Genomic DNA, 15068 nt, shown 5'->3' on the forward strand with positions numbered 1-15068 from the left:
AGCAGGACATCAGAGCTGCTTTGAGGTTGCAACGAAAACGTTCAACCATTCCATTGGCAGCGGGGTTGTAGGCAGTTGTCTGATGTAGGGTGATGCCCAGGAGATTTGCTAATGATGTCCACAATTGAGAGGTGAAAGTGGTACTCCTGGCAGAAGTAATATGCGCAGGGATACCAAATCTTGCAATCCATCTTGAGAGTAAGGCAGATGTACATGAGGGGGACGTTGCAGTTTCCATGGGAATGGCTTCGGGCCAACAAGTGGAGCGGTCGACGACGGTTAGCAGGTAACGATGTCCTTGTGATGGGGGTAGGGGGCCTACAACATCGACGTGAATGTGGGCGAAACGATGCTGAGGTTGAGGAAAGGTGCCCACTCCTGAATCCGTGTGTCGATGTACTTTTGGTCACCAATGTGATGGGCCGAGACAGGTTGTGACTAAGAAGGCAGGATGAAAGCAACTGAGTAACTTTATTACACAACATCAGTTTATATATACATAAAGTCCATACAAAAAGGACATAAAAACATAACAGGCAATTTCATGTTGAACCGACAACCGGTTCTGTTAACAGTTAACGGTGAGAAAAACAGACATGTTTATTCATGTCCCTATCAGTGCGAGGGGGGAGCAAAGTTACAAAGCATAATATATACAGAAAAAAGGAATGTCGTTACTATGTACAATCGTGTGACGCACGGTTGGTACATGGCTTCCCCCCTAAAAATGACATACTGTACATGTTAAATAGGGCGCCCTGATCTAGAGAGGCAAACTGTAGGTGGGTTATCTGGCAGGAGATAAGCAGGTTTCAGACGATCAATGGAGACCCAGTCTTAGTCACTCCAGGGTCACCAATGTAACATGCCGAGAGAGGCTGTGACTAAGAAGGCAGGATGAAAGCAACTGAGTAACATTATTACAGAACTTCAGTTTATATATACATAAAGTCCATGCAAAAAGGAAATAAAAACATAACAGGCAATTTCATGTTCAACCGACAACCGGTTCTTTTAACAGTTAACGGTGAGAAAAACAGACATGTTTATTCATGTCCCTATCAGTGCAAGGGGAGAGCGAAGATACAAAGCATAATACATACATACATATACCAAAGGCACTTCCCCCAATTTTGGGGGGTAGCCGACATCAACAAGAAACAAAACAAAAAAGGGGACCTCTACTCTCTACGTTCCTCCAGCCTAACCAGGGACTCAGCCGAGTTCAGCTGGTATTGCTAGGGTGCCACAGCCCAACCTCCCACATTTCCACCACAGATGAAGCTTCATACTGCTGAGTCCCCTACTGCTGCTACCTCTGCGGTCATCTAAGGCACCGGAGGAAGCAGCAGGGCCTACCGGAACTGCATCACAATCGCTCGCCATTCATTCCTATTTCTAGCACGCTCTCTTGCCTCTCTCACATCTATCCTCCTATCACCCAGAGCTTTCTTCACACCATCCATCCACCCAAACCTTGGCCTTCCTCTTGTACTTCTCCCATCAACTTTTGCATTCATCACCTTCTTTAGCAGACAGCCATTTTCCATTCTCTCAACATGGCCAAACCACCTCAACACATTCATATCCACTCTAGCCGCTAACTCATTTCTTACACCCGTTCTCACCCTCACCACTTCGTTCCTAACCCTATCTACTCGAGATACACCAGCCATACTCCTCAGACACTTCATCTCAAACACATTCAATTTCTGTCTCTCCATCACTTTCATTCCCCACAACTCCGATCCATACATCACAGTTGGTACAATCACTTTCTCATATAGAACTCTCTTTACATTCATGCCCAACCCTCTATTTTTTACTACTCCCTTAACTGCCCCCAACACTTTGCAACCTTCATTGACTCTCTGACGTACATCTGCTTCCACTCCACCATTTGCTGCAACAACAGACCCCAAGTACTTAAACTGATCCACCTCCTCAAGTAACTCTCCATTCAACATGACATTCAACCTTGCACCACCTTCCCCTCTCGTACATCTCATAACCTTACTCTTACCCACATTAACTCTCAACTTCCTTCCCTCACACACCCTTCCAAATTCTGTCACTAGTCGGTCAAGCTTCTCTTCTGTGTCTGCTACCAGTACAGTATCATCCGCAAACAACAACTGATTTACCTCCCATTCATGATCATTCTCGCCTACCAGTTTTAATCCTCGTCCAAGCACTCGAGCATTCACCTCTCTCACCACTCCATCAACATACAAGTTAAACAACCACGGCGACATCTCACATCCCTGTCTCAGCCCCACTTTTACCGGAAACCAATCGCTCATTTCATTTCCTATTCTAACACATGCTTTACTACCTTTGTAGAAACTTTTCACTGCTTGCAACAACCTTCCACCAACTCCATATAACCTCATCACATTCCACATTGCTTCCCTATCAACTCTATCATATGCTTTCTCCAGATCCATAAACGCAACATACACCTCCTTACCTTTTGCTAAATATTTCTCACATATCTGCCTAACTGTAAAAATCTGATTCATACAACCCCTACCTCTTCTAAAACCACCCTGTACTTCCAAGATTGCATTCTCTGTTTTATCCTTAATCCTATTAATCAGTACTCTACCATACACTTTTCCAACTACACTCAACAAACTAATACCTCTTGAATTACAACACTCATGCACATCTCCCTTACCCTTATATAATGGTACAATACATGCATAGACCCAATCTACTGGTACCATTGACAACACAAAACACACATTAAACAATCTCACCAACCATTCAAGTACAGTCACACCCCCTTCCTTCAACATCTCAGCTTTCACACCATCCATACCAGATGCATAATATATACAAAAAAAAGAAATGTCGTTACTATGAACGATCGTGTGACACGGTTGGTACAGTATGGAGGAGAGGCAAAATGCTATCTCTAGCTCGTCTTTGACTGCCCTAGATGAGGATGTCTATGGGCTTCTCATACATCTGATTCATGGCATTCTTCAATCATAATTCCTGGCCACAAGTCTGGTAAAGACCCAGTACTGCCATCTAGTTTTAGGCCTATAGCCTTGACTAGTTGCATATGCAAACTATTTGAGAGAATGATCAACAACAGAATTGTGTGGTATCCAGAATAAAAAAACAGGCAGTTTGGTTCTTGGAAGAAAAGAAGTATTAGACCCTTTGCTGAAATTTTCAAGGGAAACTTCAAATGCCTTTTCTAACCAAAACTAGAGGGACACTCACTAGAACACAGGCCTCCGCTGCGACAGCTTATTTCTTGACCTTTTGCTCGACCGTGACCTTTATCTTTGGCGTGGATTTTCATATACTCAAATATAAACCAGGTTTAAAATCTCTTTGACAAGGATGTTCAAACTTATGGCTCATTACCTGATATGGACGTTTTGCTTGTCCGTGACCTTGACCTTTGACCTTCCAAAATTGAATTATTTCCAGCTCTTGACATAATAGTTTAAAATCCTTGCAAGTTTCATTTTTTTACAATTAAAATTGTAGCCTTATGGTTGGTGACGGGAATTTGACCTTTTGCTTGAGCTTGACCTTGAACTCGACCTTTGCTTTCGACCTTAAAATGTATTAATTGGTGTGGATTTTTATTCTCAAATATGAACCAAGTTTGAAGTCTCTGTGGCAATGATGTCCAAACTCATGGCTAATTACAGGAATTGGACATTTTGCTTGACCGTGACCTTGACCTTCCAAAACTTAATCATTTCCAGCTTTTTACATATCAGATAATCCCTGCAAGTTTCAATACTCTATGATTAAAAAACACATACAAATAAACACACAAACAGAATCACAGTAACAGGGGGATAAAACATAACCTCCTTTCAACTTCGTTGGTAAAGGTAACCAGGTGATGGGTGTCCTTTTTTGACCCCGAAAAGGCATATGACACCACCTGGAAGGGCAGTATTTTAAAGCAGTTGGTCTCGTAGGGTATAGGAGGCCAAATGGTTTCTTTTATTGAAGAATTTTTATCAAACTGGTCAATTAAAGTAAAGAGTAAAGTCAGAATTATCATCTTCCTACATGCAACTAGAAGGTGTGGCCTAAGGCAGCGTACTGAGTGTGACCTCATTTGCTGTTGCTATCAATGGTCTCATGAGTCACCTACCTCGGGCCAACTGTTCGATCTTATTTCTTTTCCTCTAGTTTTGTTAAATTTTTTTAAAACTTTATATGGGCGATATTTATTTTGATGTTGCTGTTCTTGAAATATTTTATTTTTCTTATTTCCTTTTCTCACTGGGCTATTTCCCCTGTTGGAGCCCCTGGGCTAAAGCATCCAGCTTTTCTAACTAGGGTTGTAGCTTAGCAAATGATATTAATAATAATACAAAGGTCATGATTTGTTGATGATTTTTTAATTTATTGTAGTGGATCATCTGCACTACAAGCATGCCAAAAGCTTCATATTACTATAAATGCTGCTTCTCCAGGGAAAATTCTCGGGGATTCATGTTCTCTCTCTTATCTTTACAATCAGAGTTCCTACATTAAAAGACCAGCCGCATTGCTAGTATCACAAATACAGCTTGTGCAGGCTACTAATAGTGCATAGGACAAAATTTTAGTAAGTGCAGAGTTCCTACTCTCGGTCATACACCAAGGTAGAAAGAACCCTGGGTAAAATGCAGAGGCCAGTTGGCTTGGACTTCCACCCTCCTAAGAGGTGAGTTACCCCTAATAGATAGTGTAAGATTTGTATTTGTGCTGGAACAAATGCCAAATTTGTAAGTAATTTGTATTTTTCCTAACATACAAACTTGGAGCTTTTTATAAAAACTGGCCTGCTACCCCTGTCCCCCAGTAAGTTTTACCAGAAAGCAAAATGGATGCTCAGCCCAGGTGGGTGAGTGAGCAGGGTAGCCGTCTATCCCCATCCACTAACTAGCGGTTGTGGTGGTTATCCCTCGCTAAAATTATCATAGCTTGTCTTTCAACTTCGCCGAAAGTGTACCCTTAATAAATAGCTCCAGGTTTGTATGGTAGGAAAAATGCAAATTATTTACAAATTTTTTATTTTGATTTATAGGTTGTCAAGTTGGCACATACAATTAATTGCTTTATCTTTGTGAATGTAAGTACTTTATGGAAATAATACATTTTAGTTAAGAAATCTGTTACTCTGTTTACACATTTTAAGCTGACTTTTAACACCACTAGTTAATGACCACGATAATGACAGTACAATACATTGTTCTTTGGTGTTGCAGTTATTTATGAAACAGGTTGTTTGTATGTTAGGTATTCATATTGTGTAGTCTTTCATCATTACTTTACTCAATATTATTTATATTTTTCAGTGTGTACATATTAAAGAGATTGTTAACGTGGTACTATCGTAGGAAAATATCTAAAAATGAACAAAAGCTCAAGAGTCTTCGTGAACGTAAAACCAAAATCCTAGAACAGGTGATGGAAACGGAGACTTACAAAGTAGCAAAAGAAATTTTAGAAACCTATGCTCCAGATCAGTTGCATCGGAGTCAGGTAAGTCCATATCCTATTAATGAGTTGCTTATTTATACAGAATTTTTAAGGGAGCCAACTGGTAAAATTGAATGGATATGAAGTTGAATTGCTCCATCACTAATACAAAGCCTTTTGCTCATTATTATTAAATATACTTTTGGCATAGCTGGAAGACTAGCCGTAAAACTCTTAGAACTAGCGGTGGGGTAGGATGTAGCACCAGCTCCCCCCGCGCACACACGCTCCCGTGTTCTATTGCCCACTTTTACTTTTGGCTCGGTAGAGAGTGGACATTGTCCCTCTCTACCTCTTGACCTCTTTTTACTGGCATTTGACTAATTTTATTTTTTGTTTCTTTTATTGTAACAGATTTGAATGTTACTGTTTATGAGTCGGCTTGGTGGAAATCGAAGAGAATTTCGTCTTTTCTCTTGAACGCTGAATAACCCATTGGTCTGGAGGAATCTAGCGCCTTTACTAGCGAAGTGGCTCTGCCTACTTCTTTAGGGGTTTCGCTGTCTGTTCTAATAATGATGAGGGGTTTGTGTGAAAAAAACTTTTTTATTGTATCGAGAAAATACAAATCTCAAATTCTAATTTTTCTTTAATATAGTGTACTTTAATTTATTGTAAACTCTTTGTCCATTTCATCATGATATAGTTACCCTTTTCATTGTTTTTACAGAGTAACAACGCCCTGCACTCAGCAGGGATCAGGTTTTAGAACTCTTATTTTTATAGATCAGAGATTGAATTTAGGAAAAATAAGAATCCTGCTAAACTCCAGAGCCCACCATGAATGACTTAAGCCTGCTTGGAAGAGGCTATATACAGTACTTTAAACAGGAACTATTTAGAACACATCTGCTCCGGTGTGGCTATTAGTGTGAGTGCATAGTCTTATACCCGACTGACCTTTCCCCGTCATAGTGTAAATGCCTCTTATCATGTACAGTCAGACCTCGATTATCGCAATAGTTAGGTTACAGAGACAGCTGCTATAAGCGATAATTCATGAATATATGTTACACTAGGGTGGGCTAGCTCCTAACCTAAAAAGTCACTGCCCCTTGCCACAAGTGGGTGCCCGAGCTGATGATTAACACAGTAAATACTGCCAAATAGTGTTAATTTGGTTTCTACAACAGTTTATAATCCTATGTACAGTGTACAGAACATTTTCACACATGTACACTATGCACTGGACATGGGTTACAGTACATTATTGTGCTAAGGTAAAGTTTTACTGCGTTGTCATCATCCCCTTACTGTTCTGTATAGCAAAAGTTATTCCTATCTAGTAATGCTGTACTGTACCCTAATACTCACTGATACTGTAATGTATATTACTGTAGTATATGTACAGTAATATTACTACAGTACAGCTTAACTATTCTTACTGTAAATGTTCGTTGTTTTCATTCAAACGCCTCTAGGCTATGCTGCTACTCTATAAGCATAACACAACTTATGTGTTGTCTCTTGCGCAGTGTGTTATGTATGCTTTCTCAAACAGAAATACAGCATATTTTTTAAACTAAAAACTTAAATATCTCGAAAATAATTATTTCTTTTAAATAAATGAACAAAAACTGCATTCAATCGCTTTTCAACAGCTCTCTCTCTCTCTCTCTCTCTCTCTCTCTCTCTCTCTCTCTCTCTCTCTCTCTCTCTCTCTCTCTCATAAAACGTATACCGTGTAACGGACGACCCCATGGGAATGGCGATCCCCAAACTTTCCTTTGAAAAAGCGTTTTTCAATATTAAACTTAGCCGGTGATTATATAAGCTGCAACTCTGTTGCTCGACAGAAAACTCTAAGTTAAAAATCCGCCAGCGATCGCTATACAGGTAGGGGGTGTACATCAACAGCGCCATCTGTCGGGCAGGTACTCAGTACTCAATGTAAACACAGAACTCAATTTTCTCTCTGTCGGGCTACCGGCAAGACCTACTAATTCGCTGTGCTAACTGGATTTGTTTTCACAACTATTGGTGAAGTACACTATTCTAGTTTTGAGCTTTCGCTATGCAGGTGTTTTATCTTCATCTCAAAACTTGAACTCGTTTTGGATAGATTTAATTATGGTGACAAAGATAGTATGGACTTTCTTTCACTTTTAAATGGCCAACCCTTCCTTTACGGAAGTATGGTTAGGCTTTTAGTAATTATATCACGTTATAGATTTTCCTCTATATATTTTATATCTCTCCGCCTTTATTAGGCCTCTTCGATTAACTTTCCATTTATTATAAACATATAAAATAATTTTAATGTTTTGTTTATATAGACCTTTCCTGAGAATAGGCGGTCCTAACTTGGAAACCGAAGTTAATCAACGTTGAGCCCTTTATATCGTAATTAGCTTTTAAAGAGCTAAGGATTTAAAACTTTGTAAATGTAATATATTATGAAAGATTTTCTTTGATAGTCTTCGTACTGTTTTCAAAGATGAACTAACGTTTAGTTTTTTATGCTACGCAGTTGTTGACGTTCAGGACGTTCAACGTGCGCTCTATCGTTACGATAGAGAGAGAGTGTATCACGGTTTCACTTTGCAGTAAGAGTAAATCGATTCTGACGTTTTGTTCATTCTTTCTTAGCTTAAATGTTTTAAATTCTAATTTAAAGGAACTTTTTATTTGAAAATCCTTTCAGTTTTTTTCCTTTAGTCAATTAACATGTTTTTTTTTGACGATATATAATTGGGCTCTTCTCTTAGGTGCGAAATCAAGAGAGAAAGAGAGAGAGAGATAGAGACGGAGGGAGAGAGAGGAGAGTAAACGTTCCGTTCAAGCGGGTAACGTTGTTCTCGTGTTACTCTCGTCCCTAGTCCCTGTACGGGGAGGAAGAATAAAACATTTTTAGGTTTTTATTCTCGTCCCCAGGCTATGTGCGGCGAGAGATTGAAAACGTAGTTATATGAACTAGTGTTTAGTCTCTTTCCCAGCCACTGATTTATCTTAAATATGTTTTCTGTTTTTTGCTGGTATTATGAGCTTGCATTATACGACTAATTTCGCAATTACTACCTTTTAATAAAGGGTAGAATTGCGTGTTTCAGGTAGAAATAAGTGCAAATCAGAAAATCGAAGTGATAAAGTGATATACGCAAAGTGTTACAGTGTTGCGTCCGAGGCGCAAAGTGTTACAGTGTTGCGTCCGAGGGTTCGTCTGTTCGTGCCTGTCGTCCTCCCAGTCCGGGACCTCTTGCAAGCTCCCAAGCCCAGGGGAGAAGCAATGTCGTACGACCAAAGGGTTCGAGAGGCTTTAATCAGTGAACAGACGTTCCCTCCGTGGTTTCGGGCGTATCTACCCAAGATCGCCCCACCCACACAAAGACGAGAGAGCCCATTTATTCCTCGTCTGTGGAAGAGGTTTCTCGTAAGAAACCATGGACCAAGGTCTCGCGGCCTCTTAAGCGCAAGTCGGTCCCTTCCGCGCAAGTCCAACGGCCCAGTTGTAGCCACTGGGTCAGTTCGGACTCGCTACAGTCTTCCGACGACTGATCACCTCCTAAGAGAGGCAAAGCAGTACCGCATCAGGCAGTCACACCGTCTGTTGCCGCACCTGCTCCTGTAGACCCTAAGTGGTCTTTGCTGCAGACCATGCAGTCTCAGTTAACGTCATTGATGCAGGACTTTCGTGCGGAGAAGGTTGACGCTGCACCAACCTCTAGCCTACAACCAACCACGGTTGTGCGTCCTGTGGACGCTGAGGCGACCTTCTGCCGCACTCCAGCTGAGAGAGTCCCGCCACCCATGCGTTCCAGTGTACCCTGCCAGCCGCATGTTGACGTTCAGCGACGCACGGAACCTTCCGTTGACGTTCGCGAGGTACAACAACAGTCTAAGTTGTTTTGTTTTGACGCGGTGCGTCAACCTCCGCAGTCTAGAGTTGTTTTGACTGCTCAGTCTAGGCAGTCAAAGCAGTCTCGAGTGGACGCTGTACGTCCTCACGCACCTGTTGTGGTTGACAGTTCAGTTGTTGACAGTTCACAGACTGTCAAGCAGTTACATGACGTTGCGTTCTGGTCCGCTACTAATGCACCAGTGAGAGACTCAGCTTTTATCGGACAAGGTTCCTGTAGATGAGGAAGTTGCTGTTCTCCCTCCTACTGATATTCCCTTGAGGACTCTGTCAGATGGAGAGGAGCCTTAAGCTGCTTAGCCTCCTATGGACTTTAATTAAATCATGATGATTTTTTAAGGATCTTCGTCCGGATCTTGTCTCTGCTGCTCCTCGTTCGCCTAAACGTCAGAACTTACACTAGGCCTAGCTACTTCGAAGCCGTTGTTTTTAAGCTAGTGCTCTCTCGCTCTCCTAGAGAGCGTTACGTTGGCTAGGCGACTGGTTCTTTCACCAGGAGGAGTTTGGGGGATACAGCCTTTGCTTTCCCTTCTTTTAAACTGGTTTATAGAGCGAGAGTCTGATATGACACGAGAGAAGTTCTTGGCTTGGGAGACGCTCCAAGTTGTTTACAGGTCAACTTCTCAGCTGTTGTCGAGCCTTTGAAGTTTTGCTGTACTATTATGTCACGCATAACAAGGCTTTCAGGGATGGTAAACGGTTCCGCCTCAGTCGCTAACCCCGTCTGTTGCCACACCTGCTCCCGTAGACCCTAAATGGGCTTTGCTGCAAGACATGCAGTCCAAGCTTGCGTCCTTGATAGAGGACTTAAATGCGGAGAAGAACCTTCTGGCCAACAACCTTCCAACCGGTCGGTTGTGCGCCCTGTTGACGCTGAGGTAACCTACTCGCGTCTGCCAGTTGAGGTGGTTCCTCCACCGATGCGACCCAGTGTGGGTTGCCAGCCGCACGTTGACGTTAAGCGACGCTCGGAGGTGGTTGTTGACGTTCGGGACGTTCAACAACCAGCAGAGGTGACTTGTTGTGACGCAGTGCGTCAACCTCAGCAACCCGGTAGGGTGTTGACTGCACAACCCAGACGGTCTAGACAGTTTCGGGTTGACGCTGTACTTCCTCGCGCTCCCATGGTTGTTGACAGTTCACAGACTGTGCAGCAGCTCCATGATATTGCGTCCGGCTCCGTCACGCATCCACCAGTGCGACCGGATTCAGCGAGTCAGACGTTGCCCACTCCGTTGCCGTTTCCTCATCAGTTTTGGATGAGGAACCCTCTGATGAGGACGTTGCTGAACAAGACGATCAGCCCCCAGCCCTGCTATCCATCCAGAAGATGCTGAAGAAGGAACGCTGCTCAGTCAGGCTGTGGATGAGTCTGGTAGGGACGCTGTCATCCGTGGATCAATTTGTGTCACTAGGAAGACTACACCTCCGTCCTCTTCTATACCATCTAGCTTTTCACTGGAAAAAGGAAAAGACGCTAGAAGCGGTCTCGATCCCGGTTTCCGAAAAGATAAAGTCTTGTCTGACTTGGTGAAAGGACTATATCAACCTAAGAGAGGGTCTTCCCCTGACTGTTCAGACTCCCAACCACGTTCTCTTCTCGGACGCATCGGACGTAGGCTGGGGTGCGACATTAGACGGTCGGGAATGCTCGGGATTATGGAACTCGAGTCAAAGGACACTGCATTTCAACTGCAAGGAGCTACTGGCAGTACGTCTGGCCTGGAAAGCTTCAAGTCTCTCCTTCAAGGCAAAGTGGTGGAGGTGAACTCGGACAACACCACGGCTTTGGCGTACATCTCCAAGCAAGGAGGGACCTACTCTCTGACGTTGTACGAGATCGCAAGGGACCTCCTCACCTGATCAAAAGGTCTAGACATATCACTAGTAACGAGGTTCATCCAAGGCAACTTGAATGTCATGGCAGATTGTCTCAGTCGGAAGGGACAAATAATACCAACAGAATGGACCCTCCACAAGGATGTATGCAAGAGACTTTGGGCCACCTGGGGCCAGCCAACCATAGATCTCTTCGCAACCTCGATGACCAAGAGGCTCCCAATATTTTGCTCACCAATCCCGGACCCAGCAGCAGTTCATATAGATGCCTTTCTCCTAGATTGGTCACATCTAGATCTATATGCATTCCCTCCGTTCAAGATTGTCGACAAGGTACTGCAGAAGTTCGCCTCTCACGAAGGGACAAGGTTGACGCTAGTGGCTTCCCTCTGGCCCGCGAGAGAATGGTTCACAGAGGTACTTCGATGGCTAGTAGACGTTCCCAGAACACTTCCCCTAAGGGTGGACCTTCTACGTCAGCCACACGTAAAGAAGGTACTCCAAGGCCTCCACGCTCTTCGTCTGACTGCATTCAGACTATCGAAAGACACTCGAGAACTAGAGGCTTTTAGAAGGAGGCAGCCAGAGCGATTGCTAGAGCAAGGAGAACATCCACCCTTAGAGTCTATCAATCGAAGTGGGAAATCTTCCGAAACTGGTGCAAGTCAGTATCCGTATCCTCGACCAGTACCTCTGTAACTCAAATAGCTGACTTCCTCTTATTTCTGAGGAAAGAACGATCTCTTTCAGCTCCCTCTATCAAGGGTTACAGAAGCATGTTGGCATCAGTCTTCCGTCACAGAGGCTTAGATCTTTCCAACAATAAAGATCTACAGGACCTCCTTAAGTCTTTTGAGACCACGAAGGAGCGTCGTTTGGTTACACCTGGTTGGAATTTAGACGTGGTACTAAGATTCCTTATGTCAGACAGGTTCGAACCGCTACAATCAGCCTCCCTGAAAGATCTCACCTTAAAGACACTTTTCCTGGTATGCTTAGCCACAGCTAAAAGAGTCAGTGAGATTCATGCCTTCAGCAAGAACATCGGATTCTCATTCAAAACGGCTACATGTTCTACAACTTGGTTTTCTAGCCAAAACGAGCTGCCTTCTCGGCCTTGGCCAATATCGTTCGATATTCCAAACTTATCGTATGGTTGGAAATGAGCTAGAAAGAGTCTTATGCCCTGTAAGAGCTCTTAAGTTCTATTTAAAACGAACTAAACCTTTACGAGGCCCGTCTGAAGCTTTATGGTGTTCAGTTAAGAAACCATCTTTGCCTATGTCAAAGAATGCTTTATCCTATTTTATCAGACTGTTAATACGAGAAGCTCATTCCCATCTGAATGAGGAAGACCAAGCTTTGCTGAAGGTAAGGACACACGAAGTTAGAGCTGTCGCAACTTCCGTGGCCTTTAAACAAAATAGATCTCTGCAAAGTATAATCGACGCAACCTATTGGAAAAGCAAGTCAGTGTTCGCGTCTTTTTATCTTAAGAATGTCCAGTTTCTTTACGAGAACTGCTACACTCTGGGACCATTCGTAGCAACGAGTGCAGTAGTGGGTGAGGGCTCAACCACTACAATTCCCTAATTCCATAACCTTTTTAATCTTTCTCTTGAAATGTTTTATTATTGTTTTTGGGTTGTCCGGAAGGCTAAGAAGCCTTTCGCATCCTAGTTGATTTGGCGGGTGGTCAAAGTCATTTCTTGAGAAGCGCCTAGATTAGAGGTTTTGATGAGGTCCTGTTGTATGGGTTGCAACCCTTGATACTTCAGCTCCTAGGGGTCGCTCAGCATCCTAAGAGGATCGCGAGGCTCCGTAAGGAAGACGTACTTTAAAAGGCAGAGTAATTTTTCAAGTCGACTTCCTTACCATGTACTTATTTATTTTATGTTTGTTATTTTGAATAACTGCTAAAATGAAATAAAAATCCTTAGCTCATAATAATGTAAACAATTATTGCTGGTCTCTACCCACCCCCCTGGGTGTGAATCAGCTTATATAATCACCGGCTAAGTTTAATATTGAAAAATGTTATTTTTATAATAAAATAAATTTTTGAATATACTTACCCGGTGATTATATATTAAAGGACCCTCCCTTCTTCCCCAATAGAGACCCAGTGGACCGAGGAGAAAATTGAGTTCTGTGTTTACATTGAGTACTGAGTACCTGCCCGACAGATGGCGCTGTTGATGTACACCCCCTACCTGTATAGCGATCGCTGGCGGATTTTTAACGTAGAGTTTTCTGTCGAGCAACAGAGTTGCAGCTTATATAATCACCGGGTAAGTATATTCAAAAATTTATTTTATAAAAATAACATTTTTAAACTTTTCAACTTGGCCGCTGGTTATATATAATAGCTTTATTCTTCTGACCGGCAGAAAATTCAAAACTCGCGGCAATCGCATAGATATGCCAGGTATACACTAGCACCACCACGGAGCTAGATCAAACTATCCCTCCTAGTATCAGATTTTCTTCAGCCGCCATATTGGTAAGAGCTTTGAAAATTCCCTTGCTGTTTATCAGGAATTAACAGTGTTCTTGCTGATGTACAGTTGTTTTTTGGTTTTGACTTTTGCAATTATTGGACTCGCTTACGGATTCTCTTAAATACCTATTGAATTAGATTAATTGGATTATTTTTTTACCCTTGCTTGATTTTGACCTCTCTATTTACATTTCAAAATGGCTGACCCCTCCCCTTCATATAGGAAGTGCGTGAAAGGGTGTAAAACTTGGCTTCTAAAAGCCTCTGTTGATCCCCATACAATTTGCATTAAATGTAGGGGTAAAATTTGTAATTTTGAGGATAGATGTCAAGAATGTTTTGAATTATCCGAGAGTCAGTGGTTGGCTTATGAACGCTACTCTCGTAAATTAGAAAGGGATAAAATCAGACGTAGTTCCTCTCGATCAAGGGATTTATCATTTTCAAATGTCATTGAACTTATTTCTTCCCCCGTATTGGTAGATCCTGAACCTAATCCTGTTCAATCTGAGCCAACAATGAAAGATATGATGACAGCGATTCAGGTTCTTGGTTCTAGGGTGGAATCGCTAGCAGCGGACAGAGACCAAATTTTGTCCAAAGTTAATCTGCTAAAAAGTGGTAATATTAATAGTGCTATTAATGTGTTCAGTGATGTGGAGGGTGCGCCTGCGCGTTCTTGTCATTCACTTAGCCTTAAACCTTTTGCAAGCTCCCGAACCCATGGGAGAAGTAAAGTCGATCGGAGAAAGGGAATGAGAGGCGTCGTCGTCATCAATCGCGCAGACGTACCTTCGAGCGTTCATGTTGTCTCTATGTTACAGATCGCTCACCCTCACCATGGTAAAGGTGAGGTTATTTTTTTATCCTCATCCTCGGATGAAACTACGCATGGTAAAGTCTGGCGTCAGGCTTGCAGACCCCTTAAAAGAAAGGCGGATGAAGGCGCGCAGCAACGCGATCCATCGCCTCAAGCAACTGGCTGTAGCCATTGGGATTCGCCAGAGCGTTTTCAATTGCCTGCTCAATGCTCTCCTCCTAAACGGACTAACAAAATGTCAGATATTGACAGGATAATTCAGACTGAGTCAGAGATTATTCCTGAGTGTGGGGTTACGGTGCATGCACCACCGCTTCCATTGGACTGGATTCCATCTCCCGCTTATGTGGAGCGTTATAAGAGCGACGAAGAGGGCGAATTCGATATGGAAGTTTCGACTCGTGTTTCGCCTAAACCTGATCCTAAGTGGTCTATGCTACTTGACGTGAATCAGCAGCTATCAACTTTTATGTGTTCTTATCAGCCTGCAGTCAACAAAGCGTTGGTTCGTCATGATTCCGATCGTGACGCGATGTCGCACA

At 42.8% G+C, this 15068-nt stretch overlaps 1 protein-coding gene across 4 annotated transcripts in view; it reads left to right on the top strand.

Annotated features, from left to right (window-relative positions):
* The window catches only part of LOC137644023 (endoplasmic reticulum junction formation protein lunapark-A-like), a 318162-nt gene that overhangs the window by 124653 nt on the left and 178441 nt on the right, over positions 1-15068 (top strand). For all 4 annotated transcript variants that reach the window (XM_068376905.1, XM_068376904.1, XM_068376903.1 and 1 more), the window contains exon 4: positions 5328-5514. In XM_068376905.1, the coding sequence (XP_068233006.1) occupies positions 5328-5514 (187 nt within the window). The remainder of the gene's footprint in view (positions 1-5327; positions 5515-15068) is intronic.

Source organism: Palaemon carinicauda, chromosome 7 (assembly GCF_036898095.1).
Source record: "Palaemon carinicauda isolate YSFRI2023 chromosome 7, ASM3689809v2, whole genome shotgun sequence".
Lineage (NCBI taxonomy): Eukaryota > Metazoa > Arthropoda > Malacostraca > Decapoda > Palaemonidae > Palaemon > Palaemon carinicauda.